Consider the following 21,490-nt stretch of genomic DNA (forward strand, 5'->3'; position numbering starts at 1 on the left):
CTCTAACATTAGCGTGGGCATATCGAAATCGAAACGCAAGGATAACTCTCGCGTAAGCTTCGGCAGGAAGCGAGATGGCATAGACAGAGGCTGGAGTGAAACTGTTGAGTAGGGAGCCACCCGCCAACACCAGCAGAGGCGCCTCTTACTGTCCAATCGTGGGACTCTATGATGGCGTGTTTTTTGTCGTCTTTCTGAGCAAAACAGTTGAGTCATCCTTCAGCCATTCCCCCCTTTTCATACCTATCCACCTTTCTACCCTCCCCTGACTTCCGTATGTTTCTGTATTCATTGTAAATAGATTTCACTAGTGTTATAACGAAAATGGAAAATAGAGGAATTTTGGTTTTGTTTTGCATGGAGTCGAGTGGTGGTCTGGCATTCTAGAATCATTAGACACAGTGGCATGCTATATCATTGCAATTTTTGTATATTTTAAGACCATGAGCAGAGCGGATTTTAGCATATATTGTGCGATGTAATAGTTACGTTGTTTTATAGCCTATGGTGATATTTTGGAGGAATCAATGGGCAGATGTGTGGTTATTCCAGTCAAAAATTTATTATTTATGTTTGAGACACTCATACCAAATTTGGATAGATCTGACATAATTGGTGACTTCTTCCAATCTTATCAAGTAAATATTATTTTTCATAATGTCGTGTCCGAGGCAATAATTTTTGAGAGAACTGAAGAGGGAGGAGGAGAAAATATTTTTAATGTTCACAGTTGGGACACCTTATCTATCTTTTTGATATGTATCACTTCAATGGATTGATAGATGTAACCATTGCGGGTGCAACCTGTTAAATGATCAAATCGGTCTAGTTTACTCACCGGTTTTCAAATTAGCGTATCTAGATTGTCACAGATAAATAAAATTCAGGTAATCAATTAGGTTAAATACCTCTGTTATTACCTACACTGGTGTTATATAAGGGCTAATGAAATCGATCATTTTTAGTTTAACGTATGTCCTTATAGGCCGAAACAGCAGTAACGTAATAAATAAATGTGGTAAAAACATAGAAAGTTTCAATTTCCATGTTTCATGATCTATCACTTCATTGATGAAGTAAAAAGTGCAGTTTGTAGTCTGCATCAGGTTGAAATGATTTTCATTAGATTTACTTTAAAACATACAGAGGAGATACTGAAAAGAAATAAAGAATATTCCAAACATATTATCTAAGAATCGAAAGAAATTTGAATTTTATGAACTATGTGTGAATCATTCTCTTTTCTTTAAGGACAAAACACAAACACTACAGGAAAATTCTTAGGGCGCTCTCAGAGCTGTGCCTGTGCCTTGATGTTGATAATGAATCACAATAAAATGTCACATTAGATACCTACTGTATATTTCCAATGAACTGAAAAAAGAATCCTAGGAACACATAAATTCAGCATAACGTCAGAATACAATAATTGAATAAAATGTTGCAATATGATAGAAGTTTTTAAGTTATCGGGTTTCTCATTTGTGATCTACAGGTTTTTTGGCCTGCAACAGCAGCAGACTTTATCGAAAGCGATGCGCAAATGGTTTACGTACGATAGACAAACTGAAAAGTGTTCTTGATATGTTGGTATTCATAATGGGACCGCAAGTCAGACGTTCGCTTGAGTTCCTACCTGCTCGGCCTGATTCGCACGATTTTAAGCATCTTAGCATCCTCTCGTGGTTCCGCTGTAGAAAGAACTACAAGTATACTCCTGGGACTCGATTCTCTAATCACTGACATAAGACCTAAGCTTGTTTTTCCATGATATTTTCCACAGAGATATGGAAACGTTCAATCTCTGAAATACATGGTAATAATAAACACTTACCTATATCCATGTGATTTGAAATATTCTCAAGGGTTTCACCACGAAGCGCATATTATTGTGGTTAACAGTTGCAAAGAATATACTATCCTATGTCGTTTTTTGTATATCTCTTGAGTTTTGTAGAAATTTTGCGCGACGAGAAGAGTATTGCATTTCTGGTGATTAGGAAAAGATTGTTTTGGATTTATTCTACGCCACAAAGGTTTGAGCTTCAGTGAGTATGTACTTCTGTAATATAACAATTATCTTTGTGAAGAAAACAAATCTTGACTTGAAATTTATTACCGAAATACTAAACAAAATTTTCCAAAATTGCCTGAAATCAAATCGTGAATTTCTTTTTCGGAAACAAAAAGATTGAATGAACAAATTCCGGTTACCCCTTCATCTTTCTTCAATATGTTCAACATAGAAATCCAAGATTCACAGTAATTTGATTGGTAAACTTTCGAATTCCAGCTATCTATTTTGAGAGATGTGTAAATTTTTGCTCAATTCCATTTGCATTTGAGAATTTCATCTTGCATTTGTATGGGAAACATAAAACTCTGTGAGAATATTCACATAATACCAATAATAAGGTCCTTTTAGAGAACAACGACGATTTGAACATGGATATATTACATACAGAAAATAAAGGACAAAAATTAAACATTTCTGAAAATCAATAAACATGAACAAAGTTTATCAACATATTGATAAATTACTTGTTTTTCTAGAAGTAATATAGTACTATAATTGGTTTTTCAAAATCTACCCGTTTTACTAAAAATAATCATGCATCCAATTGAGTTTTGTGATAACCTACTGTTATACAAAATACATTATAGAATAAGAGTTTTTGGCTTTCTACTACTCCATCTGATACAAAAAAAAGGGATGAGAGAATCTTCCAAAGAAAGGAAGGAAGTAATCAATTTGAAACTCTATACATGAATGTGTAGATCATGCAAAGAAGTAACTTTCAGACACAAACTGAAAGAAAGTCCTCCTGAAACAGCTACTTTCATATAAACATTGAATTACACGAAAGAAAATAATTCTTTCGAAACAAATACTTCTATATGAACACTGAATTATACAGAAGATACTTTTCTCTACTCAGTTTGTATTTCAAACATTTGTTGTGGAATAAGAATCAGATATCATTCACATGAGTTCTACTTTGAATGAATGGTAATAAATTGTACTCACATAGAATATTGTCACCCTCACTGGTATACACCGATGTTTCGCCTTAAGACACTTGCCCTAAGGCTCTTCAGTACCAAATTGGATAACATTATAGAAAATACACACACTTCATTCATGAATTACGATTTTGAATGTCACGGAATAAGCTTGATCTGCTTATGTCATCGATGACATCGTAATGACATTCATTCACCTATTTGATTTAATCCCAGCCAAGAGGAATCTTATTTGAATTGAAGGGGTTATATTTTTAGGAGTGATTAATTTTTTTTGGGAAAGAAAGTTTTTGGCTTTCTACTACTCCATCTGATACAAAAAAAAAGGATGAGAGAATCTTCCAAAGAAAGGAAGGAAGTAATCAATTTGAAACTCTATACATGAATGTGTAGATCATCAGTTTGTGTCTGAAAGTTACTTCTTTGCATGATCTACACATTCATGTATAGAGTTTCAAATTGATTACTTCCTTCCTTTCTTTGGAAGATTCTCTCATCCCTTTTTTTGTATCAGATGGAGTAGTAGAAAGCCAAAAACTTTCTTTCCCAAAAAAAAAAAATTAATCACTCCTAAAAATATAACCCCTTCAATTCAAATAAGATTCCTCTTGGCTGGGATTAAATCAAATAGGTGAATGAATGTCATTACGATGTCATCGATGACATAAGCAGATCAAGCTTATTCCGTGACATTCAAAATCGTAATTCATGAATGAAGTGTGTGTATTTTCTATAATGTTATCCAATTTGGTACTGAAGAGCCTTAGGGCAAGTGTCTTAAGGCGAAACATCGGTGTATACCAGTGAGGGTGACAATATTCTATGTGAGTACAATTTATTACCATTCATTCAAAGTAGAACTCATGTGAATGATATCTGATTCTTATTCCACAACAAATGTTTGAAATACAAACTGAGTAGAGAAAAGTATCTTCTGTATAATTCAGTGTTCATATAGAAGTATTTGTTTCGAAAGAATTATTTTCTTTCGTGTAATTCAATGTTTATATGAAAGTAGCTGTTTCAGGAGGACTTTCTTTCAGTTTGTGTCTGAAAGTTACTTCTTTGCATGATCTACACATTCATGTATAGTTTCACAAACTACACTTAAACGATTTGATCTCCACTAACTTTATTGAAAATAATCATAACATGTTTCGCTAAAACATTAGCTTTTTCAAATGATTAATACATCCAAGCATCCTTACATTCATATTTATATACTACAGGTAACCACAATCGAGACTACCTGTAAGAAATTACCTGAATCTCTACATCACATACCTGCTCGATTATGCTTACCTAAAGCAAATTGCCTACCATCTACATCAATAATAATTCTTTATGGGTTTTTAAGAAAACAAGTTCAATAATGGTGATCTATTCAAATCTAATTGGTCATTCATTAGAATATTTGAATTTTTAAGTTTATTAATTTCCATTGCTTCTAAATGATTCAGTTTGAAACCTTTATTTTCAATGTGCAAAATTTCGAATTCTTCATTAAAGATGTGATTTTCTTCTAGAAGATGATTTGAATACGTTGAATTTGTTTTCTTGTTTACATAGCTCTTATGATGTTCCTGGATTCGATTCCTAAATGTCCTGCCAGTTTGACCAATATATACCTTAGGGCACGTTCCACACTTTAATTTATATACCCCTGATTTCTCGAATTTAGATGTCTTATCTTTATTATTTTTAACTAGCTTTCCCAACGTATTACTTGTTCTATATGCAATTTTAATATCTCTATTTCTCAAAAATGAAGCCACTTTTTCCGTTGGTTGTCCAAAATAGGTTAAAGCTCTATAATTTTGATTATCTACCTTATCAATGGGAAAAACGTCTCGCATCGCTTTTGTGTAGACTTTCTTGGCAAGTATTTTGTTTATTAATTCGGCTTTAAACCCATTGTTTACCGCAATTTGCTTGATGATATTGAGTTCTTTATCAAAATTATCTATTGAAAGAGGAACATTGACTAATCTATGAATCATGCTATTATAAGCTGATACTTTGTGTTGATACGGATGGGTAGAATCGTAATGTATCGTAATATCCGTATAGGACGGTTTGTGATAAATTGAATAGAGTTTCAAATTAATTACTTCCTTCCTTTCTTCGGAAGATTCTCTCATCCCTTTTTTTGTATCAGATGGAGTAGTAGAAAGCCAAAAACTTTCTTTCCCAAAAAAAAAATATTAATCACTCCTAAAAATATAACCCCTTCAATTCATTATAGAATAGTTTGCCTACCATTTCAACTGATGTACCATGTAGTGGAACACGTCCTAAATAAAATGTAGAGCTTGAGTATCGATAAAATATCGAGCACACATATTCTTCTAATAATTCAAGTTGAGTCAGACCGAGCAGGTACAAAAAGCGGACGTCCGATTTCCGAAATAAATACATTAACTTAAAACCACTTTTCCGTATTGCTGCTGGGTAGATCACTTCAAGCATTGTCTTATCGCCTTTGACAATGTCTGCCGCAGTTGCAGATGAAACGCCAGGTAAAAAACCTGCAGACCACTGATGAGAAATCCGAAATCATCAATTGATTTGCTAGACACCGAAAAGAAAAGATAGGTTTACTCGGCTTTGAATTGTTCATCATTTAGAAACCAGTCTCGATAACTCAAAAACTTGGTGTTCCAGTACTTAATCAATTCTGACATAGTTTCACCATTTCCTCCGTAGTCCACTGGCAAAATATCCTTATCGACAGCTTCATATAAAGACTCAATCCCATTGAAATGTACTCTTACCCTATCTCTCATTTTTTTGGACATGAAACTCTTGAATATATTCAAAACGACTCCTATGAAAACCGGAGCATTGATGAATTCGAGCTGCTTTGGTTTACAATGGTAGTTCTGCCAGCTGAACACGGCCTTTTTTATCATTCCTGGTGTCATCTGTTTGCCATGATTCGAACTTATCCCTGCCATATCGAAAATCGAAACCACTCCATAAATTTGAGCAGAAATGACATTTTCCATTGAGGCGACGTCCAACATCATATTTCCGGCCTTGAAAACGTCATCCTGTTTATGCAGTAATGGATTGTGTGCGGCTACCCTAATAATAACAACTAACATGTTTTTATGGGTCTTTCGCAAGGGAACAAATATTCCCAATTTGATCAACTCTTGCATTGTATCTAGCTGTGGATCTCTATTTTCAAACCATTCTGGAATATCCCTTCGCATTGCATAATAGTTTTTCAACTTCTTCTTTGTTTTTTCCAAATCGAATTTGCAGCCACGCAGAAACGGAAGTAAATATACATCTTCCAGTCGGGCATGTAAATTTTGATTTTCCTCTTGCAACCATTTTTTGATTTCTGAGAGACAATGCTCTCTGATAATTTTCGTTTCGTTCAGGTTCTCTTCTGCAAACTTTTTGTCACCTTCAGACAGATCAAACATGTTTGGAAATGAACCAATAATTTAACGGTGATGAAGCACCTTCTTTCAATGAGCCAACAAACTCTACTGAAATTCAAAATAGATTCAATATACAACCGAACATGTTATCTTATCGAAACCCATAAACAATAACTATGGGTAATGAACATTAATTGGATAACAGTGAGATTGCTTCTTAGTAACCAATCCCAAATAAATAACACATCAAAAATAGTTGATAATTTTTGAGAAAGAAAGTTTTTGGCTTTCTTCTACTCCATCCCCATAAAAAAATGTGGCAATCTTCCAAAGAAAGAAAGGAAGTAATCAATTTGAAAATAAGTAAATATACATGGATGTGTAGATCATGCAAAGAAGCAACTTTCAGACACAAACTGGAAGAAATCCCTCCTGTCACTTTCATATAAACTTTGAATTACACGAAAGAATAAAAAAATTCTTTCGAAACAAATACTTTTATATGAACACTGAATTATACATAAGATACTTTTCTCTACTCAGTTTTTATTCCAAACATTCGTTATGGAATAAAATCAGATATCAATCACAAGAGTTCTACTTTAAATGAATGGTAACAAATTACACTTACATGGAACACTGTCGTCCTCGCTGGTAGACACCGATGTTTCGCCGCATGATCTACACATCCATGTATAGTTACTTATTTTCAAATTGATTGCTTCCTTCCTTCATTTGGAAGATTTCCAGACTTTTTTATCAAGATGGAATAGTAGAAAGCCAAAAACTTTCTTTCTCAAAAATTAATCATTCCTAAAAATATAACACAGTTTTTTCCAACAATGTAGAAAACTTCGGAGAATAAGTATGTGTCGGGACTGGTGGTAGGTGAATTATTAATCAGACGGACACAGCGTTTACAAATAATAAAATTTATATGAACAAACAAAAAATAACAGTATATCCTCGTGGCAAGGAGAATCTGAATTAGGATTAGTTTCCAGCGGAAATCCCTGAACAGACTGCCCGCATCGGCTAAGAACATGTTCACTGTAACTCTTGAAAAATCACCACTGGTCGGGGTCATAAATATAGACAAAAGGGTCAACCACTTGGCTCAGATATCTTTGGGTAAATCGATGAGAGTATTGACGATTAGTATAGTCGAAGTAACTGGTATTGTCCATACTTAAACTGTCGGCGCCCTCAAAGGCCAAAAAAATCAATACAAAGAAATAAAGCTGCTGCCAACTAGTACACGTGGACTGAATAATTGGTGGTTCGTATTGGATGATTTTTACTAACCGTGTTTTATGATTGGCTGAAGAGTCATAAAATTAAATTTTGAAGTCATGTTACGGTGACGAATAGAATACGAGCCGTCGTGTTGTCAATGTTCAGTTCAGGAACTGATCGCGATTTGAATGTTGGAATTCGATAGTGGTGCTGTTATAATTACTTAAAATTTTTGTTATATGTTGGAAATGGTCTATCCTTGGGCAAGTACTAATAGTAATAACGAGTGTGATAAATTCGGATGCATTTGAATATTGAAACACAGAGAGTATGTTTTAACGTATATAAGAATCTACATCTCAAGTTTGGTTTCGAGGAAAACAAACTATTACAAGCAACATCAGATTTGGCCGAAATTCCTTTCTCAACTATATGTAAATTAGTCAAAAACAAACCTTATGAACGCAAGACACGATGTGATACAGGATTACCAAAACTTTTAGATGTTCATCTAATAAAATCATTGAAGAAACAGTATACGACTGTTACAAAAGCGATGAGATTCCTACAATTGAAATCATAAGGAAGAAATGGAATAATTTTGGCCATAACGTGTGCTGCTGTGACAACTCTTCAGAATTGGATAAAGAAACTAGGATTCAGATTTGAATAATAAACAAACGTCAAGCAGTTATGGAAAGCAAAAGAATAGTGGAATTGTGTAACAAATACTTAGAACAAATAACTAAATATAGACAAGAACAACGGAAAATTTTCTATTTGGACGAAACTTGGTATGACACTCACGATATAGTTACGAAAGGGTGGACTGATGGTTCGAGAATGTGTACGCCTAACATGCCTGCAAAAAAAAAGGATCGTGACTAATCATTGTGCATTGCGGAGGAAGTGAAGGATGGGTTCCGAATTCTTTGAAATTTTGTGGAAAAAAACTTGAGGACTGCAATGTTGACTATCATAAGAACATGAAAACTTATATTTTCGAGGAATGGTTTGAAAACCATTGATCCCAAATTTGGATGCGAATAGTGTAATAGTTCTTGACAACGCTTCCTCATTCGTGACTGCTCATCAAAGTACCGAATAAAAATTCGAGGAAAGATGAAATACAAAGTTTTTTAATGGATAACAATTTATATTTTGAAGATTACTATACCAAAAACCAACTACTAAAAGATTTACAGACAAAAACATTTGAAAAAGTGTATGCCCTTGAGAGTATTGTTGAAAAGTAGGGACATACCATACTGAGACTTCCCACTTTCAAAATTGATGTTCTTTTTTTATATATTAGATCAAGCTTTATCCTCTTAGACGGAAGATTCAATTTATTAAATAATCGCAATGACCTGTTCAATTTTTTATTTAAACTAAGTGATGACCAAGATCAAAGTCGATTGAGAAGTAGCTGAAAATGCTTCATTGAATATTAACGCCGATGATTTGTGTGAAGAAATTGTGTTGTGTCAGTCTTTTTTCAAAAAATTTAATAATGATATGGTGAAAATTCTCGAATTTATATATTTGAACAATTTGACAGCTTTTTGCTGTCATTACGAATTTTGCTAACTATGCGAGTTACCGTAGTAAGCGCGAAAACGTCCTTTTCTAAATTAAAACTTATAAAAAATTACTTGCGCTCAACAATGAGCCAGGAAAGATTAACAAATTCAGCAACAATATCCATAGAGGAGGCCATATTAGACCATATAGAGTGGAAATAAGAGTGGAAATATAATTTGAGTATGTTTATATTCTTACATATTTTACTGTTGTTGTTTTTTTTTAAATATCATACGTAATAGTTAAATTAGTATTATTAGAAAAGTAAGCTATTTTGTTATCATTATCTGAATATACAATTAGATATAACATCATAAATAAAGTAGGTAGGTAAAAATTTAATTCATGTTTTATTTTTCTCAGTAATTGGCAAGCTGAAGCTAACTAGTTTTACCTATTTAGGAAAATAAAATCTAGAGAACATTTATTTCGGTCAAAATTAACAAATACACATGCGCTGTGGGGGGTCGGCGCGGCCCTGGTTCTATCCCAACACCAAACCATTATTTTTACCACCTCGACACTTGTTACAATCACCTAGTGATCATCATCTTCCACGAGGAAGATTGATCTTCCTCGTGGAAGATAATCTTCCACCAAGTGAGATGATCACTTGGTGGAAGATTAATCTTCCTCTTGAAGATGATCTCTTGATGATTGTAACACGTGTCGAGGTGTTGAAAATAATGGTTTGGTGTTGAAATATAACTCCAGTAATATTCATTATATTTGTCCTGTAGCAGGTGATCCCCATCACAAATGAGCCTTTACAAGTAAATCCTAAAATGACCTTGTATTTATTCGGAAACGGTAAAGTAATCTACCTCCAAAACTCCATATTCACATTCAATACGAGAATTGAAAAAGTAATCATGTCAATTTTTGATATTTCAGATTAACAAATTGGTATAATACTTCAAAGAGATCTTCATCTGGCCTTCCAAAACTTCACGAAAGACATATTCAGGGATTGTGATTACAACGCAGATCTTGCCGAAATTCATATTTCATTCAAAGAACGGATCTAATCAACCATCTTTCACCGACTTCGTAGCACCTGGAGTAATTGAATGATGACTTGTCATCATGTAAATTGAACTTCGCCTTTTATTTTCATATAATAAATGTTCAGTATTTGTATTCATTATTATTTGTTTACTCTCTCATTTACCTTGTATATAATTATATTTAGTTTATATTTCAGTTGTTGTAACAAAAACAAGGAGAATAAAAAAAAACTTTTTTGACTGACATTGAATTTCAATATTTCGTTCTTCGAGACCGGATTTAACTTAGATATTTCAGGTAAAACACAACATTAATTGATCCTTCTACGCCTTTACCGAATCAACCTATTGAGACATGTCAGAAAGTCGAAGAAGCGAGAGATTAGCGGAAAAGGGGAAATGGAAGCGATTCCCATCAGTAGTGAAAGGGAACAAGACAACATTTCTTCTCGTGGCTTACATTTGGAGCAGAGTAATGACATTGATGACAAAAACTCCACTTGTAGGTACTCACATGCAGACAGCAAGAAGAAAATGTCACGGCAGGGTTCCATTCAAGAAATGAAATCGATTAAGTCCAAAACTAGTAGCGCCCGTTCAGAAAAAGTCAAAAAAGAATTGATGATTCAGGCAGAAATCAAGAAGAAAGAATTGGAGCAGAAATTATTAAAGAAAGAACAAAAGATTCTCGACTTACAATTAGCCTTCAAGTTGTCACAAATAGAATATGAATCTTCGGATGCATCAGTGGAAGATGAGTCTCCATCATGTGGATCAGGGTCAGTGATTAACAATGGTTCGAATGTTCAAAAATGGGTAAACGAGTTCACTTGGAACGGTAATAATGACACAAAAAATTGCACGCCTTGCTGTTCTCAGGTATGTGAACCATTTTCTACATTGTCACACGCAGAAATAGATCCTATTCCTAAAAATGCAAACAACTGTCAAAATGACGTTGGGAAAAATTTCAATTCACGTGAAATGTCTAGTCAATCAATTGACAATAATGACGTAAAGAAAATTTTGACTAGACAGAGTGTTCCGAAAGACTTGCCAATTTTTAATGGGGATCCTATAGAGTGGCCCAATTTCATTCACCAGTTTGAAAATTCTACTGCTTTGTGTGGTTATTCAAAAGAGGATAATCAAAGCAGCAGGATACAGAAATGTCTTGAAAGTCCTGCCAAAAAAATAACACAAGCATTATTAATACTTCCGCAAAATGTTGATAAAGTAATAGAATTATTGAAAAATAGATTTGGTCGATCTGAACATATTATTTCTTTATTACTCGATCGTTTGAGAAAATTTCCAATAATTGAGGAAGACAAATTATATATTTTCATAGCATTTTCAGACGAAGTTAAAAATGTTGTATATATTGTCCAGTCATTGAAGGAGAATGAACACTTATGTAATCCTTTGCTATTACAAGAACTTCAGAATAAATTACCGACTTTTTACAAATTGAAATGGGTAGAATATATTACTGAGAAAACAGTAAAAAATAAACTTATTGAATTTTGTTCATGGTTAGGATCTAAAGCTAATGCAGCTTGTCAACTTCAAATTCCACAAATTTCAGAATTCAAGGTTAATAAAGAAAATTACAGAAATAAAGATATCACTTCAGCTACAAAATTTGTTGGCAAAATATGCATTTGCTGTAAAGATCAATTTCACGGTTTATTTTCATGTCATGTTTTCAAGTCGCTTTCCGATGATGAAAGATGGTCATTTGCGACAAAGAATAGAATTTTCTTTTCCTGTCTGACACCTTTTCATGGTTTGAAAAATTGTAGAAGGAAAAAGATATGTACAGTAGATGGATGTAAGAGAGTAAATCATGAACTTTCACATAAAAAAAATCTGTTTTTTCCGTTAACCAGCTGTCGCACTCCTACGAGCGACAACCATCCGAAGTCGAAACTTGTGCGAGCTAAGGACTAACGAGGTCTTACCTTTTAACGTGTGATTCCTAACACAGGTTGGACGATAGCAAGTGAAGATCGATCGTTCAGACTAGGGCTTGAACCACCGACCAAAGCGGCAGTCAATTCGAGCGAGTGAACAAAGCACCCACGCCGAACCGCTTGGCTACCGACCGACATAAAAATGAAGAGAATAGAAAAACAAATTCTACTTCGCAAGTCACTGATATTGAAACCAGTTGTCATATTTCATCAAATAAACGAGTGTTACTGAAAATGTTAACAGTCTCTATTTCGAATGGCAAAAAAGAAATTGATACATATGCTCTTTTGGACGATGCTGGTACCATAATTTTAATTGATAAAGATCCCGCTGATGATTTGGATCTTGATGGTCCTCAAAAAACTTTGTGTATCCAATGGACGAATAATCAGACAGAAGAGCAGGATGACTCAAGAATTGTTACTTTCAAATTATCGTCAAATTCTAATTAGAATTTTTATTTGAGACATGTACGAACGATCAAAAATCTTTCACGTCCTAAAATTCTGATTGGTCAAGACAATTGGCCATTGTTGGTAAGCAAGAAAATAATTTCGGGGCCTTGGCATGGACCCGCTCTCACGAAAACATTGTTAGGTTGGGTAGTTCACGGAAATCATAGTAACGATGATATGAAGAAGTTTGTTTGTTTTGTGGATTTGAAAGAAAAAGATGAATTATACATTCTCCATGACCTGATTAAAGAACAATGGAAAATGGAATCATTTCCTACTTCAAGACAATCTTTATCCAGAGAAGACATTAGAGAATTTGGTCGAATGTATTGCGAAAAGTTTGAAGACAAGATTAAGAAAAATTATATATCGAAAATTTCTAATGCAGAAGATAACGACGGAAAAATCTGGTTTTTGCCACACTTCGGTGTCATGAATCCAAACAAACCCAATAAATTACGAATCGTATTTGATGCCTTTTCGAAAAGTAATGGTAATTCCTTAAACGACTTTCTGCTGACAGGACCGGATTTGTACAATTCACTTCAGACAATTCTTCTGAATTTTAGAATCAAAAGATATGCTTTTTCAGCAGACATCAAAGAAATGTTTTTGAGAGTAAATGTCCGGAAAGAAAACAGATCAGCACAGAGAATTTTATACATAGGAAAATAAATGTGGCATTTTTTGGTTCATCGTGTGGCCCGTGTTTAGCCCAAGAGGCCAAGAACAAAAATGCCAAAGAATTCCAAGAAGAATATCCTGTAGCGGTCGAAGCCATGATCAGTGATCATTATATGGATGATTATTTTGGGGGAGCAGATAGTGTCCAGGAGGCAAAACAATTGATAAGGGACGTAATATATGTATAAGTAAAGGTGGATTCACTATATGTAATTGGATTTCCAATAACCCGATTTTATTTCAAGACATAGATGACTCACTATTGGCCAATCTTCACAAAAAATTTGACGAAAATTTGAATTCTTCAGAGGAAAGAATTTTGTGTATATGGTGGAACCCCAAAAAAATATATCTTTCAATTCAAAACAAAATTCCATAAAATTGACCAAAATTTATTGGAAGGTAACAGAAGACCGACAAAACGAGAAGTACTCAAGATCGTCATGTCAGTCTTCGATCCCCTCGGATTTCTTGCAAACTTTCTGATACAAGGTAAAATCATATTACAGAATACATGGAGAAGTCAGATAGGATGGGACGACGAAATACCAGACAGATTGATTATCAAATGAGGGAAATTCATACAAGATTTGAGAAAAGTCGATGATTTTAAATTGCCAAGACGATATTGTGAAATGCATAGGTCCGATTCTGAAATTCAGCTTCATATCTTCTGTGATGCCTCTGAAAATGCGTATGCAAGTGTCGCATATTTGAGATGGTCTGGAAAAGATGGCATTAAAGTTTGGTTTTTGAATGCACGAACCAGAGTATCACCAATAAAACCACTATCTATACCAAGACTTGAACTACGGGCAGCATTAATTGGATCACGGCTGGGTTCCAGCTTAAAAAGCGTTTTGAACTTAAAAATTGATGATACAATATATTGGACTGACTCGAAAACAGTATTATATTGGATTCGATCGGAAGCTCGACGCTTCAAAATGTTTGTAGCGCAACATTTAGGAGAAATTCAAGAGCTCACGAATACTTGTGATTGGAGATATGTTGGAACAAAAGAAAACGTGGCAGATGAAGCAACAAAGCAGTACTCGAAGATGGATTTTTCTACTGACTGTAGGTGGTTAAAGGGACCAGAATTTTTGTACATGACTTCAGAATTTTGGCCTGTTGAAGTACAAATAATAATGGACAAAACGAAGACATGGAAGAAAATAATGTACTGGTTCATGTAGATATAAACGATAAAGGAAATGTAGTTACGACTGATTCAAATAAATTCTCTAAGTGGCAAAAATGATTGAGATCAATAACTTGGATATATAGATTCATACAAAATTGTAAAACAAGAACAAAAACTCCAAAAACCGATAATTTTAGACCCGAAACACAAAATTACTAAACAGCTTATATTTTATCATCACGAGAAGTTCAATCACCATGGACAAAACACTGTATTCAATAGCATGAGATAAAAGTTTTGGATACCACGTATGCGACAAGCTATCCGCAGTTGCTGGGCAAACTGCCAAAAGTGTAAGAACAGGAAATCCTTGCCGAAACCTCCGATTATGGGACAGCTTTCAACATGTAGAACATGTGAGACCTTTTATAAAAACCGGAGTTGATTATTTTGGACCACTTGTATGGTGACACGAGCAATTCACTTAGAGATTGCACACGACCTGAGCACGGATGGTTTCATTCATGTTTTTCGACAATTTGGTAGGTTTTCCGCAAGAGATTTATAGTGACAATGGAGGGAATTTTAAAGGAAGTAACAGAGAAGGTTTGGAATCGTTTGACCAAAATAAAATAAAGGAATTTTGTACGCTGAAAAATGTGATGTGGTTTTTCAACCCGCCATTAGCTCCTTTCCTGATTAATTTTCTTTGAATGTATTAGAAGATAATAAAGACGATATTATTATTATTATTATTATTAACGTGAGTTTTAAGTATAACTTTTATCAAACTTTTGATTCAATTTCGACATCAAAAAACATCCATGATCTTTTAAAATATGCTTTCTTCGACTGAAGCGTTGTGTAATTTTATTTTTTTTTTTAGTGATATACTAGTCATACTATTATTATTGTCATTATCATTATTTACTGTTTTCAAGATATGCGAGAACACTGAAAAATGTAAAAAATATGATAACAGAGTAAAAATGGTTAGCAAACTCACGGTTATCTGCCCCCATCAATACAAATACAAAAATGCAAACCATTATCACCGCCAGTCAAACAATATAATAAGGACATGAAAATTCTGGATTATACTTCACTAAAATTCATATCAGTAACTCTTGGATGCTTTATTTTTCCGTTGGAAATTTCTTTCATGATTCTGGAAATATTGCAATTTCATGTGGTTATGCGTTCTCTTCCCTTTCTTCATGACACCCTTTCCAGCATTATTTTTCTCTGTAATAATTTCTAAAAAATTTTGTCTTCTGATTTCAGTTTCAACTATCCTCAAATTATCTATCTCTTTTGAATTGGTACCTCGAATTCTCATAAAGGCGTTTCCCGTTCTGTTATTTTTTAGGACTGTTCTGTCACGAAGATTTTTTAATTTTTTTCATTTACCCATTTTCTGATATTGGTACAACGATTAATATATCCCCACAGCTAGTTCGAGGCCAAATAACGACTTGATGAACCTGTCATTAACTTTTCATTTCCCATGATTCCAGAGTGTATGAGCACTCGGTATAAAGTCTTCAGTCATTTCAGTTTTGCATAATCATCGTACGGGTAGTTTTGATGTGAGCTTACAAGCAGAGAAGCATACCTTGCACGAATATTTATATCTTATCAATATTTCAAGTCACCAATGCCCTTGTAGGTAATTACCGTCTCAATATAGAGACGGTACCCGGCAATGGCTTTATATCTATCAAAATCTTCCGACTAATAACATCGGTATTGTATGGTAGCGTAATAGAGGGTTCAGTTTTTGATTCAGCCCTGTTTATTTTTCACAAAAACCATTTCCTGGGGCGTCCCAGTTTTCGCAATCATCACCCTTAACGCTATTTATGCAATGGGGATGATTACGGGAAACTCATCCGGCAGAGTGCGCTGAGTGTTTGTCACATTGGTCAATAGCTGTCAAAGTTTCCACCGTTATTTATTGATTCATTTGAAAGTTTCTTATTTAAATTGCTTGCAATTCAATATGTATTCTACATGGCGTATCGCTCAGTTGCAGGAGGAGTTGCAGAGGAGAGGTGCAACCCTAGGAGGGAAGAAAGCTGATCTAGTGGAAAGGTTCATAATTTTGCATATTTGAACAACTCTCTCATTATAAAGACAGTTTTTGCATCCAATTTGCTCCCAAGAAATATATTAATGAAAAAAACCCACATATTTTGTGTTTTTTTCACTAATTATCAATGAACATTATTCTAACCTCAAAAACATGCAAGTTTTAAGGTTCAATTTTGTTTTCAGACTAGAGGCTTATGATAGACATTTTAATTTCGACAATATCCCTCAAGAGATACCTGCATAATAAAGAACAGATTTTTTGTTCATTAGAAATTCATCATTGCAAAAAATTCTGAATGAAGTTGTTGTTTGTGTGGACTGGCTGATTAGGTGGCTTTCCTTATCAGGATTATCTTCCTCGGTGGAAAGTAACTTCTGAGGCAATTTCTTGTTGGAGTTCTAGATAATTTATATCTGAAAATCAAATGAAATATAGTGGTGGTTGAGCAGTCAATATAATAAATTTATTTATTGGATACTTACCATTGAGAGGAAGCTGGTTATCTTTATCTTCGAACATTTCAGATGATTCACTACTAGCTGGCTTCAAATCACGTTTACTATTCCTTTTTTCTAATCTCAACATCCGTGGACTAATAGAATTCGAAGTACAGCGAAATATGGAAGGTACAGCTGATTTTTCAAAAAATTTCCTTGGAAGTGAAAATCCTATAAAATTTTATAAAATTAATATCACATATTAGTGCTACTTACCAGTTATCTTTGAAGTAGTCTCAAAATCAGAATCTTTTAAATGTTCACCACATAACCTAGAATGATCAGTACATTTGAACTTTACTATCCTCAAAGATTTTTCCCATTTTCTTTTCTTTTCCCTAAATAAGCACAACGACCCATTTCTCTGAATAAAAACGAAAAATCACAAATGTTCCCATATAACCAATGTATCTTTTGATGACAAACACTTAGCGCCCTCTATGTACAACAAATTGACAGTTTGCTTCCCCATTGACTTAACCTCATTCAGCTGTTATGAAGCTCAACATTACTGTATCAGTATAAAAAAAATCCAGAAAGCTATGCTTTGTTGAAATGAAATAGGATACGATGGACAAACCCCAGATCTGCGAATATAGGAATTTTCAAATGATTGGTATGTTACATTCTACAGTTCATAATGATAAAAAGGGGTTTATTTGTGTTCAAATCGTCTTTCGAATGGAAAAAAGTGAAGATATTACAAGCCACTGAGAGAAATCTTAAACCGTTTGGACTGACATAAAGTTCGTTCTTTGACTGCGCAGTTCATTATTTCGATTTTTTTCAATTTGCATTTGTACGATTTTGAACACAGCGATTTTTGTGCCGATATCGATAAGTGAAATTTTTAGACCGTGATTTTGTTGGACCATGGTTTGTCATTAGAGGAACGATTCATTGAAAATGAAATATCTGCACCCAAACCTTCAGTTACTTCAGAAACACAGGTCGACAGATAATTAGATTTGAAAATATTCCCATTTAGCATATCTGTAGTGCTCAACTAAATCAGGTGAAATGGCCCACCAGTAGATAAGGTAAAGTGACCTGATGAGTCTCCTTGGTGCTTATTTTATCTGCAAACAAATAATGTTTTGTGTTATTTTAGGTATGCCAAATAAATACACACGGACGTCACAGCAGCAAGAATGCAGTTCAAAGGCAATGGATAAAGAAAGCTATACAAGCTGTACGAAAAGGTTGAATGGGCTTCTTGAAAGCAAGCAAAACCTTCGGTGTTCCTCGAACAACGCTCAAACGGCGTGTAAACGGAAAAAACAAAGATGCCGTTGAGAATATAAAAATACTGGGGTCTCGTCGTTCAATTTTTAGTCCAAAATAAGAGGAAGAATTGGTGCAACATAAGTACCCAGATAACACCAGCTCCAGTTACTCCACCAACATCTGATCCTTACTTAAACCCACAACCCAGAACATGGGTTGCCTACACTAGAAATGTTATTAGAAAGAGAGGGTGTACGGTAATTTCAACCAGCAGCCCATATAAAAATGAGATGCAAGAAGAAACAATACAGCAAAAACAAAAAAAGTTACAAATAGTTAAAAAAAGCTACTATTAAACTAATCCCAACTAAAACTGCCAAAAAACTTTAAACTAAAATAAAAAAACGTGGCACGAACGTTGCTAAAAAGAAAAGTGACAAATATACTGACGACGATGATAAGACAGATGATGACTCTGAATGCTTTCACTGTGGCGAAATTTGGTCTAAATCAAAACATGGATACAGTGGATACAGTGTTCTAGTTGTACGCGACGGGCCCATGAAGCGTGCTCGAGTTTTGATGACAACGATGGTAACTTTCATAGTGAATTTTGTTCCTAAGAATAATTTCTATTAGGTACGATTATGAATGAACAAATACAAATGATGAGGTTGTTACTTATATTCTATAGATTAGTAACTAAAAGTTGAATTAATTTGTTATTAATGAATAATTGAGAAGAAGCTAACAAATAATATAACAGGCTGTTAATAAGTAAAAGTAAGTATATTTAGATTAAGAACTATAAAAAACTGTTGATTGTTGTGAATTAATATGTAGAATTAAAATACTTTTTGAATTGAAAACTGTTTTTTAAGTTAAATATTTTTTCGATACAAAATTTCAATTAATCTTTATTAAAAAAATATCTGTTTAGGATATGTCTTTCCGTTAACCAGCGAACGATAACCCTCAGAAGTGCGAGCTAAGAATTAACGAGGTCTTACCTTTCAACGTGTGATTCCTAACACGGATTAAAATAACATAATTTTGATATTTCATTTGAAGTAGGCCACTTTACCTGTTTATGAATTTGTATATGCCATTTTACCCGATCAGGCTAGGTAAAGAGGTCAATTTATGCTATGGTGATATGGTCAAATTATGCTAAATATAATATATAGTGTCACCGATAAAGTCCGCATCAAATGGGAAACTTTTTTATTTATCGTTTTATGTGAAATTTGATTTTGGCAGTAGATTTTGCTTAAGAAATGATGTCAAATGGCGTTTACAAAATAGGTCACGTGATTTCCTTAACCTGTCAAAATTGACATTTAAAAAAATAAACATCGAAAAATGACATTATTCTTCAAAATATCCAAAAATATCAAAGGATGAAAACATTTTCTTTTGTAATTTTATACCCACACACCAATTTTCAAACCCATAATAAGTATTTTATATTTTCACTATTTTTCTGCACTCCTGCTTTTTCTACTTATCAAAATTTAAGCACACCTAGAGTAAATCATTTATTTTAACTAAACTAGTCACCGAATTTCTTTTTTTGTAATATTATAATATTTTAAAAGCCTCTTTGATGTTAAAAACAAATTTTGAAAAATAAAAGTTGTCAAACTTGATGCAAAGTTCATCTAGTTTCAACGGGGCTTTCAAAACTATACAGTACTTGAGTTTTTTAATGAGCAAATGGCCTCACAATATGAATTAGAACAAAACGGAACATTAGGAAACATCATTTCGTGATTCTTGAAGCCCATTCAATAAAAGAAAAAAACTCATAGTATTTACATTTACCTACTCCGCTAACAACACTAATTTAAAAAACTGGGTAGGCTGTGAAAAAATATGAAACTACATAATGTGTTTTAGAAAACGTCACCGTCACTGAATAAATTAATGCCCGTTAGTTCAATGTAATGTATGAAAATTGAAATAATATGTTATCTTTACAAGAAAAAATTGAAATTGTGCTAATTTGTGGTGAAAACACATTGCATCGACAAGTGCCTGATATTTTTAACGCAAGACATCCTGGTAGACATGTACAGCAATCCACTGTAAGTAGGATTTTAAAAAAAATTAAACTGAGTGGTTCAGTTGAAAATACTTTTAAAAAACGTCATAATCCATCACGCAATAATGATGAGGTTCAGTTGGCTGTCTGCCTGGATGTTATCGAACAGGGAAAATCAAGTATTACCAATATTGTAGATAGAACTGGCGTTAAAAGAGAAAGCGTAAGAGCAATTTTACATAAAAATAAATTCAAACCCTACAAACCCAAATTTATAAATACCTTAAATGAAAGAGATTTCGATGTTCGACTAGATTTCTCTTTCTGGTACCAAGGAGAAGTAGAATTAAACGGAAAATTTCCTTACAAAATCCTATGGACCAACGAAGCAACCTTCACATCGAACGGCGTAGTCAGTTCCCAGAATTGTAGGTGGTGGGCTCAGGAAAATCCTCATTTTGTGATAGAATGTCGGGACCAATATTCATTTAAAACAAATGTGTGGTGCGGTGTTTTAAATAATCAGGTAATGGGACCATTCTTTTTTAGACACAATTTAACTTCTCAGGATTATTTGCAATTTCTAAATACTGAGATCAGTGATATAGTGGACAATATGCCGGTTGAAATAAGACACAGTCTGTGGTATCAATGTGACGGGGCTCCTATTCATAGTTCAAGACAAGTCAAAGAGAAACTATTAGAAATGTTTAGGGGCAAAGTTATTGGGCGAAACATGGAGCAAATATGACCGCCTAGGTCGCCAGATTTAACCCCACTAGATTTTTTCTTGTGGGGTTACTTAAAACAAGTCGCTTATAAACAAAGACCTTTTCGTGACGTGAATCACCTAGAAACTGTTATTAGAAACTCTATTTTAAACATAAACCCTGTGACTATCAGCAACTCAATAAAATATATATCAAGAAGGACAATTATCTGCATAGAACGCGATGGAAGACATACAGAAATGTAGTGTATTTAATGTCGTGAGTCTTTTTTTCGTGTTTGTTAGCTATTAGGTATAGGTACATGTTTATTTTCAGTTCCTTTTAATTAAGATTAAATTCCACTGTATTTTTTGTTAAAAAAACAATAAACACTCTAAGATATTGTTT

The 21,490-nt window shown here is 33.8% G+C and overlaps 1 protein-coding gene and 2 long non-coding RNA genes across 3 annotated transcripts in view; 1 reads left to right on the forward strand and 2 right to left on the reverse strand.

Annotated features, from left to right (window-relative positions):
- Positions 1 to 10,384, forward strand: part of LOC141481578 (uncharacterized) — a 37,558-nt gene extending 27,174 nt beyond the window's left edge. The window contains exon 2 of the long non-coding RNA XR_012465047.1: positions 10,134 to 10,384. This is a non-coding gene — a long non-coding RNA (uncharacterized lncRNA). The remainder of the gene's footprint in view (positions 1 to 10,133) is intronic.
- LOC111510175 (retinol-binding protein pinta) lies at positions 5,144 to 6,572 on the reverse strand. Its single transcript, XM_023166065.2, has one exon. The coding sequence runs from the start codon at positions 6,459 to 6,461 to the stop codon at positions 5,622 to 5,624; it is 840 nt and encodes a 279-aa protein (XP_023021833.1). The 5' UTR covers positions 6,462 to 6,572; the 3' UTR covers positions 5,144 to 5,621.
- LOC141481579 (uncharacterized) lies at positions 8,779 to 19,798 on the reverse strand. The gene is made up of 2 exons (XR_012465048.1): positions 17,087 to 19,798; positions 8,779 to 17,017 (listed from the first exon to the last, which is right to left on the reverse strand). It is a non-coding gene; the product is annotated as an uncharacterized lncRNA (long non-coding RNA).
- Positions 19,799 to 21,490: the final 1,692 nt, after the last annotated feature.

This window comes from Leptinotarsa decemlineata, unplaced genomic scaffold (assembly GCF_025532065.1).
Source record: "Leptinotarsa decemlineata unplaced genomic scaffold, Ldec_3_MD MMD2_tig00000218_RagTag_RagTag, whole genome shotgun sequence".
In the NCBI taxonomy this organism is placed as follows: domain Eukaryota; kingdom Metazoa; phylum Arthropoda; class Insecta; order Coleoptera; family Chrysomelidae; genus Leptinotarsa; species Leptinotarsa decemlineata.